This window comes from Phaethon aethereus (assembly GCF_964289735.1).
Source record: "Phaethon aethereus genome assembly, chromosome: 2".
NCBI lineage: Eukaryota > Metazoa > Chordata > Aves > Phaethontiformes > Phaethontidae > Phaethon > Phaethon aethereus.
Window position 1 is genome coordinate 18,538,179 of NC_138582.1, and position 13,081 is coordinate 18,551,259.

At 33.5% G+C, this 13,081-nt stretch overlaps 1 protein-coding gene across 3 annotated transcripts in view; it reads left to right on the top strand.

Annotated features, from left to right (window-relative positions):
* The window catches only part of CSMD3 (CUB and Sushi multiple domains 3), a gene marked incomplete at its 5' end in the record, with an annotated part of 769,714 nt that overhangs the window by 426,469 nt on the left and 330,164 nt on the right, over nt 1–13,081 (top strand). For all 3 annotated transcript variants that reach the window (XM_081996335.1, XM_081996336.1, XM_081996337.1), the window contains 2 exons: nt 5,472–5,610; nt 10,576–10,763. In XM_081996335.1, the coding sequence (XP_081852461.1) occupies nt 5,472–5,610; nt 10,576–10,763 (327 nt within the window). The remainder of the gene's footprint in view (nt 1–5,471; nt 5,611–10,575; nt 10,764–13,081) is intronic.

The window sequence follows — 13,081 nt, forward strand, 5'->3', positions numbered from 1 at the left end:
TAGTTTTGTATGAGAGTTATTTTTTTGTATTCCAAAGATAATCTTTCAGTTTCATGTAAATTTTGTGAGAAAATGGAGCTTCGTACAAATTTAACAATACTGTATTCCAATTAAGGTAGCATACTGGCTCAGAATAAAGCCATCTGGTATTCCTATTTTTGTTGATATATTTTGTACTTTATAAGCTCCATATGTATTGTGAATATGTATAAGTGTTTATATACACTGAAACCATAGAATCCTAGAATCCTAGAACAATTTGCGTTGGAAGGGACCTTTAAACGTCATCTAGTCCAAGCCCCTGCAATGAGCATGGACATCCTCAGCTAGAGCAGGTTGCTCAGAGCCCCATCCTACCTAAATTTGAATGTTTCCAGACATGGGGCATCTACCACCTCTCTGGGCAACCTGGTCCACTGTTTCACCACCCTCATTATGAAAAATTTCTTCCTTAGAACTAGTCTAAATCTACCCTCTTCTAGTTTAAAACCATTACCCCTTGTCCCATTGCTACGAGCCCTGATGAAAGTCTGTCCCCATTTTTCTTACAAGATTCCTAAGGCTGCAGTAAGGTCTCCCCTCAACCTTCTCTTTTCCAGGCTGAACAACACAAACTCTCTCAGCCTGTCCTCAGCGGAGAGGTGTTCCATCCCACTGATCATTTTTGTGACCCTCCTCTGGACCCGCTCCAACAGCTCTATGTCTTTCCTGTGCTGAGGGCTCCACAGCTGGATGCAGTAGTGCAGGTGGGGTCTCACCAGGGTAGAGTAGAGGAGCAGAATCACGTCCCTCGACCTGCTGGCCATGCTGTTTTGGGTGCAGTCCAGGATACAGTTGGCGTTCTGGGCTGTGAGGGCACATTGCTGGCTCATGTGCAGCTTTTCATCCACCAGTACCCCCAAGTCCTTCTCAGCAGGGCTGCTCTCAATCCCTTCATCCCCCAGCCTGTAGTGATATGAGGGGTTGCCCAATCCAGGTGAAGGACTTCATGAGGTTCACATGGGCCAATTCCTTGAGCTTGTGCAGGTCCCTCTGGATGGCATCCTGTCCCTCAGGTGTGTCAACTGCGCCGCTCAGCTTGGTGTCATCTGAAAACATGATGAGGGTGCACTCGATCCCACTATGTTATCGATGAAGATATTAAAGAGTACTGGTCTCAAGATGGACCTCTGAGGGACAGCATTCATCACCGATCTCCATCTGGACATTGATCCATTGACCACTGGATGTTATCCTACATATATATATCTCCTATATATATATTCTCTCTATATATACGTACCCTCTGGTATGTTATCCCTTGTCTTATCACTACAGGCCTTGGTAAAAAAGTCTCTCTCTGTCTTTCTTGTAAGCCCCTTTAAATATTGAAAGGCTGTAATAAGGTCTTCCCAGAGCCTTCTCTTCTCCAGGTTGAATAACCCCAACTCTCTCAGCCTTTCTTCATAGAAGTGTTCCAGCCCTCTGATCATTTTTGTGGCCCCCCTAACCTGCTCTGACAGGTCTATGTCCTTCTTGTGCTGTGGACCCCATAGCTGGATGCAGTACTCCAGGTGAGTTCTCACAAGAACAGAGCAGAGCGGAAAAATCACCTCCCTTGAACTGCTGGCCATCCTTCTTTTTAAGCAGCCTAGGATATATTTGGCCTTCTGCGCTGCAAGCCCACGTTGCCAGTTATGCCCAGCTTTTCATCCACCAGTATCCCCAAGTCCTGCTCTGCAGGACTGCTTTCAATCTATTAATCTCTCATCATCTTCAGAAGGTTTCCTGACAGATTTCATTTGCTTTGGAAGTGAATATTGAAGTGTTTTGGTAACAAGCCAAAAGTTTTTGCCATTGTTTAGAAATAAATGACAAGTAATTTTTGCATTGAGAGAGTTACAAAATCCATACACATAATGTATAACTCACTTTGAGCACTTTACTACCTAAGATGTTTTATTCAACAATAAAAGAAAAACAAGAACAATAAAAACCCAAATCTTTGCCTACATATAAATGCCTATAATGTAAATAAATATATGTACATGTCTAATAAGCCTGGTAAAGAAACAAAGAAAGCTCATCCTTCAATTTACAAAATTCAATTTAGGGGAAAATTTCCAGCTTGATTATGTCAGCTGTGTATGAACTTTGAGGCTTGGTGAAATCCAGGGTCATTTGGTGGATTTGTTTAGCAAAGTGTCATAAAACAAACAAATATGTTCAAAAACCAAAAAGAAAAAAAACCTCTAAAGTTTTCCTTTAGAAAATGTGTTTAGTCCCTTAGGGTTCAGCTCCTGAGAAGCTCCGCAAATCTAATTTGTGCTGGATCAAATCCTTAATTAACAATTAAGCAAAGAAGCTCAAGATAACAATGCATTTATAGTTCTAAAGGCTATTGTATTTATTCCAATGTTCATCATAACTAAAAAAGTATTTAAGCATACTTCTAACTGAAGAAATTGTATTTTCCTTGTGTCTATGAAGATTATATGGATAGATATATATATAGATACTTCTATATATATACACACACACTGAAGTTCATGTTCTTCTCTCATTATTTGTATAGATGAGCAAATCCCACTTTTGGGACATATCTATGTCATGTACAAGAGAGAAGATTAATATGACAAAGATTGTTAGTTCAATCCTGGTATCTCTTCATTCAACCCCAAGGCACACAATCCCAACACTATTGTAGTTTGCAGCTTAGAATATGTTTGTTGATACCTTTTACACCTCAGTAGTGTTAAAAAGTTCTGCTCTCTAGAATACAGTGCCCTTACTCCAGGAGTGGAACTGGTATGTCCAGACCATTTTGTGGAAATATAGCTATAAAAGAGTAAATAATTATTTTGAGTCCCTTGAAAACCATCTCCTCTTAATAAGGAGATATAATGAGATATAAGACTATTGCTTGATAATCTTCCTAAATTGAACCTGCAGAATCCACTTATCTGGTTAGTTACACTCTTATTTATATAACATTGGAAAAGTCAGTAGTTTTATTCAAACTTTGTCTAGAATAACGGATATCCAGTGTTTGATAGTGTGTTGTTGAGAACTCGTTAAGAAATCTTTGTTCTCATCCAGCACTCATTAGTGCTCATCCTTACAAGACAGATGGTAATGGGAAAGACAATGATGTAAATTGTTCAGTTTTACTGTCTGCTTTGTATGATTTAGCACTGTCCACAAAATGTGCTACCTACTTCTTCATGGCTGACTTTTTTGGGAAGCAATGAATTTTGTTTCTGCCTGCTTGTGTAAGGCACTGCAATGTGTGTTGCTTGATTTCTTCTTTGCCTCACATAGAGGAACTATAAATAGGTCTGATCAAAAAGATTTTCTGGCAGAAAAATAAGTTTTAATGTACATTTGTAATTGAATAGCTGATACATTCTGCAGATTTAATTTTCTGCAAAACAGTCAGAAATTCCTGAAAATAAAGAAATGTTTATGTTGTTATGGTAGTCTGGGGAAAATCAACTCTCATACTATTTTTCTTTACTTTCTTTTTCCTTGAGATAGGGCATAACAACTTATCAGGTCCTCATTACCTTGTATTTTCATCAAAGAAATCTTGATTAGTTGTCTTCATAAGGTCACAAGTAATGCTCACTTATGTAACTCAGAGCAACTCTGAAAAAGCTTTTTTTATAGTATTACTCCTAACTCCCTCTTTTATACTTAAGAGTCTAGGTAATAAATTTTAGTTAAAATAATAAAAATAATAATAATAATTTAGACAACCAACTTACTAAATGTCCCTACTTGCAATAGTTTTTACTGAAGTAGCTGGCTATCACTTAAGAACAACAATTTGCAAGCACTTCAGTGCATGAAAAAGTTTAGAGTTAAGTATTTCACAGATTATATTGTCCCAGGAAAAAGTGATTGAATTTAGTTATCTGATACATAACACTGTAACTCAAGGAAAATATATCTTACTCTTCTGGAGGAAAATATATTCAGAGATCAACTGCTTTTCTGTTTTGTCTCCTGTATTTCGTATATTTGTCTATATAGGTTTGTTTAGTATATTCATACATATACATAACACACATATAGAAAAATATATTAGATATGGTCTTTTGCAGATGTTTGCAGTTGTGCTGAACAATATATGTTCAATTTACCATACTGAACATGCATTAAATTTGTAAGATGTCCTAGATATTTTAATTTGCTAGAAAAACATTATTTTAAAAATGCTAATACTTCTCGTGACAGGATTTCTTAGATATCTAGAATTCAAGATAATTCGGTGAGTTAATTTCCCTATTTAGGCAATATCAATCTCCTACTAAAAACAAAGAAACAAAAGCATGCCAAGCATTCCCACGATCTTTTCCATCCATACCACTAAGGAGAAGATGATATCACAGAAGTCTGATGACACATGCACTTGACTTTACATAAACATGTAGATCCATCAGATGTAATGGATTTGCATTCAAGCATGAAATTAAAAACCTGAACAGATCTTTACAAGACTTAAACATAAAAGATCTGTCCTTGAATAACATTAGTCTTATAGTTCTTACTCTTCCCACCTGTGAGATCATACCATCTTTGGGATAGACCAGCACCCTCCATAGCCAAAATCAGCATTAGTCCAACATAATTATTGCTTCTGGGAATATATCTTCTACCCTATGACTAACTGACTTGACACTGATCAGCTAATGGAAACTTCCCTCATTCTGTCCCAGATTCTCTTCAACAATTTAAGAAGAATTGTTATCAAAGAAATGCTCTTCATCTTTCTAATACCTACAGTTGTGGAGATTATTCCTCTAACTAATGTATCATTAGGCCATTGAAAAACTTTAAATATGATTAGCAACAACTTTGATTGCAATTATGTTTTAATACAGTTTTCGTAGCTTGTATTTCTCACTGTCTCTGAGGGAAAAACTATGTTATTTCTAGTATTTCTGGCTGCTGATAAAGATATTACAGTATTAAATATATTTTTATTTGCCAAAAGTTAAAAAAAACAAAACTGACCTTGTAAGGATGGTAAGTATGTCTCATGAATGAGGAATTGGAACTGACAATGTGGCAAGCAAAATGTATGTGGTCTGACTCACTAGATTCTAGCTTGGTAACTGAAACTTTTGCAAGGTTTTCAAATTTATCTACTCACAATTAAAAGCAAAAGTAATGACCGATTATAAACACTATGTTCTGTTGTATGTCCTTTATTACAGGAAAATAGATTGTACCTGCAAGAATACAGTATAAAAAGCTTTGTCAGAACTTACTGAACAGTTTGTTTTATTTTTTAAGGTTTTAATTCAGTTGTCTCCATCTAATTCTGAGCCTCGCAAGGTCTGTCAGCTTTGAAGCCTTGTTATATCTTCCTGCAGCTGAATTTTTAAAAATTTATTCGGTATAGATGTCCTATATTGAAAGTGATAATTATTCATTACATATGATAAGTCTCTGTTATTATACCTTTCTCTTTGTTTCATTTTTAGCTCCATGTGGTGGGCATTTTTCATCTCCAAGTGGAGTAATACTCTCTCCAGGCTGGCCAGGATATTATAAAGATTCCTTGAATTGTGAGTGGGTGATAGAAGCTGAACCAGGACACTCTATCAAAATTACATTTGAAAGGTCTTGGCTAATGTTTTTCTTATTTAATATTTTCCAGTTTTTACCCAGAAGCAGGAGTTTATTAGCTCTGTCATAAGATTAATTTGCAGTATGACTAAAATCAATAAATTTTATTATCAGGTAGGATTTTCCAAAACACCTTAGTGCTTCAGAGCATGAATTTTATCTTCAATGTAATTTCTACTTTGATGCACTGAAAATCTTTTGAAATTCCTACCCTCTTGCATGTATTTAAGCCTGTCCAGCCCAGTTAACAATTTTGTCTGTTTGTAAAGATTAGAATATCTCATTTGCTTGTAATTGTGTTGCTATGATGAATTATACTTACGAAGTTTTTTTTCTCTCAAACTCATGAAATCTTCAACTCTGAAAATCTGAATAAACTGTAAAAAATTAATTAAATGCACTCATATTTTTATCCACTGTGAATATTTAATTATCAAATCAGCTGATCTGTTTTTATAAAAGGACTGTGTTCTCTCAAGATGGAATTACAGTTTTCCCAAATTACTACAGCATTCCACTTTCCCTACATTACTTGCCTGTTACTTAGGTCCCTTCCTGATTCCAAGGATTGAAATATGCTGAAGACCTTAAATTTCTCATGGTAGCAAGGTGTGGATGTTTCTTTTAAGCTCTTTATGAAAAAGCAAAACAGAAAATATAATTAAAAAAATGTTACTTGTTATACATATATTCAAGAATGTTTTAGATTCTTCTTAATTGTAAATATTAATAAAGTTAGATGATGATCCAGGAAAAAAGGGCCTTTGATGATCAAAGTTAAAGTGTACAAATATCATGCAAGTACTTTTCAATTGCCATTTATGCAGCATATTTTGACTACTCGTGTTTCCACTCAACTTAAAAGAGAAGATATTGTTTTATTTTAATACAATTCAAAAGTTGTTTTTAGTAGGGTATGAAAATTAACACCTTCTCTTAACACAATTTCTCATTGTAATAAGATTGTTTAAAATCTTTTTCTAGTACTGCAGTTTAAATTATAACAAAGTGTTCACATGACATTATATACAGTCAGAGCACAGGTAATATGGACACTTCAAAGGTATTTGCCATCCTTAACATGAAATGAAGGCTAGTCTTCCAAAGTCACTAGTGCTGTACATAAGCTTAAAATGAAGCTTTACCAAATTTTTGCTAATTAAAATACAAGAGAGAAGTGAATAACTTCCTCTTGCAGAAATTAATTAGCTCAAAATTAAAAGAAAATTACTAGTTTTCTTCATTGTTTTGTAAATCAAAATTTAAAAAAAAGTTACAACTTACATTAACTCAAGTTCTTGAAAAGAAAAATATATTAAAATTATTTTTAATTCAACATTTCACTTTCAACTGCACGTTTGATGTGGACTGTCATTTCAAAGTGAAAAACATTTGCCTTTTTATTTGAAAAATTCTATATCAGCTGGATTTTCTTCCTTTGCACCTGAGTTTCATTAAATCTGACAGTCTCTTGTGTACGCTTTTTGTTTGTAACACATTAACGCCTTGTCGTAAAATTGCCCAACCTCTGTTACTCTTAAAGGTAAGAGCAGTAAGAACAAGATGTGGTCTCTTCAGATCACAGAGAGAGTTCCTATCCTTTTTATAACCTAGTCTCATTATGACACTTCTTTTTCCATTGCTGCTCATTCTTGACACTCTTGTCATTCTTCATAAATTGGACCGATTGGCATATGGCTCAGCTGCAGCAAGGTGAATCTAGAGAGGCCCTACTTACATATAGGTGTGCGTATACTCATGTGTTTTTATGCAGGAGTACATGTAAAAATACATCTATGTATGTTCATACAAATGCACTTAGATATATAATTACATGTTTGGATGTAATTAAAAGTTTATTACATAAACCAAATAATAAAATAAATCTTCATAGAAGGAAAACATTTGTAAACTATTAACGTTAAGTTTTTTACTTAGACTTTATTAACTTTCACATAATTTAAATTTATATTCTGAGACTTTCATAGATTAGCTTCTTTTTAAAGACTTATTCTAGTCTGACTGTCCTTATTCTGCTCCTTCTGCTTGCAAATCTTCAGCTGGATTTTATTAAGACAGAAGGTTAATTTTGTTGAAATACACAAATTTAAAACTACAGTCAAATGGCTTTCGTATTTGCTTAAAAAAATAAATTCATATTTTGCCCAGTTCTTTACATTTCACCTTTGTCCTGAAAAACAGGGAGAAATAAGTTTTCTAGCCTTTCTTAGTATGAATACTAAGACTTCCACAATATGTGTAGTTATTTGAAAGATTTCTTTTTTTTATTTTCTCAGTCAGGGTAAAACATTTATTGTACACATCTAGCATCTTTACATCCTTTCTTTTGGGATTTTCCAAGAGGAAAGGAACAGTCCTTAATAATACACATTTCCTGCAAAGTGACACCTTAACATTACATCAGTTTATCACTTGCACCGTACTTTATTTCCTTTTAATCTCCCATCTTCCTGTGGCTTCTCTCTTACAACATTACATATGTGCAAGCTACAGCATTCTATGGCTATATGTTAAAATGTTCCTGTGCCGTGGAGCCAGAGACACAGGAGAAGAGAGAGAGATCTACAGACAAAACTAATAATAATAACAACTATTATTTTTTCTGCTTTCAGAGGTTTCATGATAACTTTTTCATATTTTGTTTTATGATAGTGCATGTATACTGTGAAAGGTTTACTCCTATTGTACAGGCACAGCTACAATAGATAATCTGCTGGATTTTTGTTATAAATCAGTAGCTTTTTAAACTGACTTGAAATTACAGAAGTGAGAAATGAGTGCCATTCTTTACTGTAATTAAGTGTTTATCATGAAGCCCAATTACAAGTATTTAAACGCTAGGGATGTTAATCAGCAAGCTGCTGATTGGAGTATATACACATTTAACTAATGAGTATATACTTGCAGAAATATATTCTACTCATATCCTGACTGCATTGAGTTGAAAGGGTGGCTCTTAGAAACAAAGATGCATGTTATAAATATTAAAACAGCTTTATCTGTTAAAATAAAATTAAAAAAAAAAGTGTCACCTCCTGTGTTAAAGTTTGTTTCACTCCTATCTGCTTGAATGAATTTTTGTGAGTCCTCCATAAGAATAGACCTCACATAGTAATGAAGCCACCCAGGTTAATTTAATAATAGTGACTAGTTAAGTAGAAAAGAGCATTGGAGTGGCCTTACATGAGCACAAAGTATTTGTTATTGTTTCCTATAAATCCCTACTGTTTTCTCACATCAGTGAATAACCAGGTGATATGTAAATATATCAGATAAGTTGATCATCAAGAAGAAAGGTATTGAAGGAAAAAATTATGTAAGCATCACCCTTATAAATTAAGTTTAAATTGATTACTTTTCTGAGCCAAACGCAAGCAAAGACATTGCACATAATCCCCTCTTCATATTTCTTTCAGCTCATCTCACTAAAAAACTGTGCTTACTTTTTTTTTCTTGGGTGCTTAATCATTTTTTTCATCTCCTTATTTTTCTGCTGTTTGTGGTATTGTATGTACTCTTGGAAGGACAAGAATTTATGAGAGTATTTATGTTATGTCTTTGAAGACTCAGCTGAATTTGATCCTGTGTTGACTGGCCTGGTAGTTGCTTTTCATTTGTGAGCTCAATGCCTTTGACTAAATGATCTGTTTCCAAGATTGCTTATGTCTTGAATGGATTAGTGGGAAAAACAAGTACTGGAAAAAACAAGTTATTGCCTAGTAGCTTTTTAGCAACTTATCATTGTGACCTCATGTGGGAACTAGGAAAAAAAGTTTTCAGTTCTCCTGCTTGTAGGTTTATCCTACTTCATTTCCGTAACTCCCTACTACGTTATTTCTGTGCTATTTTCTGTGCTATTTTATAGGAGTGGGACATGGATAAAAGAAAACACATGTTTTGGAGGTTCAATTTGGCTTCTTGTCTTTTACCAGACTCCTTTAGATCTTTAGGCTCAGAATCATGGGACATAAATATTGAAATATAGAATTCTTCAGTATACTGACATTAGTCATGCAGTTCCTTGAATGGATTTCACAAAGATAAATGAGAGAGAGAATTAGGAAGGGTCCTTGTAGGATCCTGTTGTTAATTGTTTCTTTTTAATTCTGAAAGGGTTTTTCAAGAATCCATCAGATTAAAGCAGTATGATTGCTCTGTCATAACAAGAAAGAGAGAAACCACTGTCAAAATACCAAGCAGGTGTTTGGGATTGCTGATACTATCTAAAACAAGACAAGCAAGGAGATATCTAGCAGCACTGTCACACTCAGCTTTTCCTTGATGACAGAGTTAGCACACATGCTGTCTTTAAACAGACAGTTGCTTTATAGTTCTTTCTAAATAGGATTTTTTTTTGCCGTGACTTCTGCCACTACTTTAGACTGAGCCCCAAATGGAACAAAGCCACTGGAGTCTCAGAGCAGACTCAAGTAATTCTATTCCTGCTTATAGATAATTTTAAGGATAGATGCTCAAAGTATGATTCTTTGATAATATAAAGTACCTTGATGATATTTGTGCCAAATGGGATGGATATAATAAAAGAATGCATCAGCATAACCTCTATGTAATTTACTTAATTTTTCCAAAAAGAAAAATAATTTTGAGATATAAAATAGTATAGACAAGTAATTAATCTTTGCTAAAACACTATATGTTTCTGTTTTCTTTTTCCTGCAATACAAACCAGCTCAAGGAGTTTTAACTTAAATCTCATTTTACTAAGGCAATAACCTGAAATTGGATTATTGTATTAATGATATAGGATAATTAATACAATTATATTGATATTGTAAAATAGATATGTGGATAAATAATTAAAAGAATACGATCAGGAAAAGAGCATAGTTTTAAAATATGGCTTACTTTGTGAGGGTTTATTAAATTTATTTTAACGGCTTCTTATGTTTGTGCCTCTCTGTTTTTCCTCAATTCCAGATTTCAGACAGAACTCAATTATGACGTTTTGGAAGTTCATGATGGACCAAATTTATTATCTCCACTTCTGGGATCTTACAATGGTACACAGGTACCACAATTCCTATTTAGCAGTAGCAATTTCATTTATCTTCTCTTTACAACTGACAACAGTCGTTCTAACAATGGATTCAAGATTCACTATGAAAGTAAGTAGTTCTGAATTGTATGATTTGATTTCCCCATCAATGCTTATCCCAGTCTTAAAAGTATAAAGGTGTACAGGTGTCATCTTTTGTAAATTCCTGTTATTTCTCAAACTGAGGAAGTTGCGCCAGGGGAGGTTTAGATTGGATATTAGGAAAAATTTCTTTACAGAGAGAGTGGTCAAATATTGGAACAGGCTGCCCAGGGAGGTGGTGGAGTCACCATGACTGGAAGTGTTCAAAAAACTTGTAAACGTGGCACTTCAGGACATGGTTTAGTGGGCTTGGTGGTGTTGGGTTGATGGTTGGACTTGATGATCTTAAAGGTCTTTTCCAACCTTAATGATTCTGTGATTCTGTGATTTAGTGATGTTAAACTCCAAAAGGAATGACCAGTAATTTCACTTACAATTTAATGCCATTGTTGTACTGCTCCATGCTTTAAGAATCAGAAGATGTGAATGGGAAGCAAATGACTTTCTTCTGGATGTTGCTTTTATGTCTTATTATTCTTATCTTTTATAAAATGTATTTTTGTGTATTAAAAACTCCATGAGATCAGGATGAAAAACTAAGAAAACACCTGAAATACTGTCCTGATTGATGTACCTGTAGCTCTAAATGAAGGTAATAAGAAATGTAATTCACACTAGTGAGCTGAAAATCAAGCTATGGAATTGCTTGATTATGGATTTTCAGGAATCTAAAAACCTGCATGTGTGATTTGTTCCAACATATAGGAGTATTCTTTTTCCCTTATAGTCATATAAACTGCACTACAGAAAATATCTATAACATTTCATGCTTTATGAACTTTTAAAATTCATTTAAGTTGATATATTATCATGCAATTTATTTTTGTGTTTATAAATATACCTTTGGTTGTACTAAGTCATATTTTCATGTGAAATACTTTTTTTTGTAATCACTGTCTAATTCTCTCAGTAAAGTTCATGATCACATTGTTATCTATCCATTTCTGTTTCATACTCTTACTTGTTGGAGCTACCACCAAGCAATTTTCAGATGTTCTTAGTTTATTACATTATTTTTGAGCATTTTCACTATTCCTGACCACTAATGATAAGGGTATTATATACAATATATGTGGAGGTGACTTTGCCATACAAAATTTGGGCTGATTTGAACTCCAGTAAATGTCAAATTCTAGCTGTTTATTGCAAAAAATCTATTATTATTCCAAAACTATTTACTGTCCTAGCCTTCACCCACATAATTCCATTTGTATAATGATCTACATTGTAAAGAAGTTAATGATTTTGTTAAGTTCCTGTCCTTTCTGAAGTTTGAAGGATGGCTATCCTTACACATCGGGAAAACTAGATTAATATTGCCAGCAGAGACCACCAAATTCTTAAAGTGGTTAGTTAAATTAATAAAGTTAAATAGTAGCAATTACACTTTGGGAATGTGAACAGCAAAAAGACGAAAGCTGCACTTGCTAGAAATATCCTTATATCAAACTTTTAAAATTAAATAAATTTAGAAAGGAAATCTAAAGTTTCATTATAAATTAATTCTTCAATTTCATTATAAAATCCTTCTTCTAAAATTGATCTCTACCTCACAGTCCTCTTTACGTTAATGAAGAATGAAAGTTAAATTTATACTGTCAGAGAACATTGAAAATATATGTCTTTACAATTTTTACACAAAAAAACCCATTTTCAGTAGTTGTATTTCTGCTTGACATCTCTGTTTATATACAGGCATCTAGTACTAATTTTATTTTTGTTTAATTCTTACTAGTTCATTGTCTTATAGTACGCAATGCAACCTAATTCTGATTTCCCTTTTTTGTATAATAATAATGATTAACAGTTCTCTATTCAGCATTTCTTCCTTCAAATATCACTGAAAGTTAAACTCTTTTATATATTCTTATTCTTTATATTGATTATTTCTTTCCACACTGAATTTCTTTGTAAGGAAGGAAATTTTATAGCTTTTAGGAATAAAAGGAATAACATCCATAAAAAGTCTTACACTGAATACTTCTAATTTGCTAACTTCAGTAATATTCCTAAAATTTTTTTGTTTCTTTCTTTGTTTTCCCTGATTCTTTTATAATAAAGTTAAACTTCTCACTAGGAAAAAATCTAAAAAATTTAGGGTTTTAGCACACATGAAAATTGTCTTTATCAAATCAACTTACCTCTACACCTTTTTCTGTTATTTATCTTCTCAATATCTCACATATCAAAAAAACATAAGGTATGACAATTATTAATGTAAATAATTGATCTATGTAAATATTTCAAGAATAAATATCAAAAGAAATAAAAAGCATTTTAGCTAGC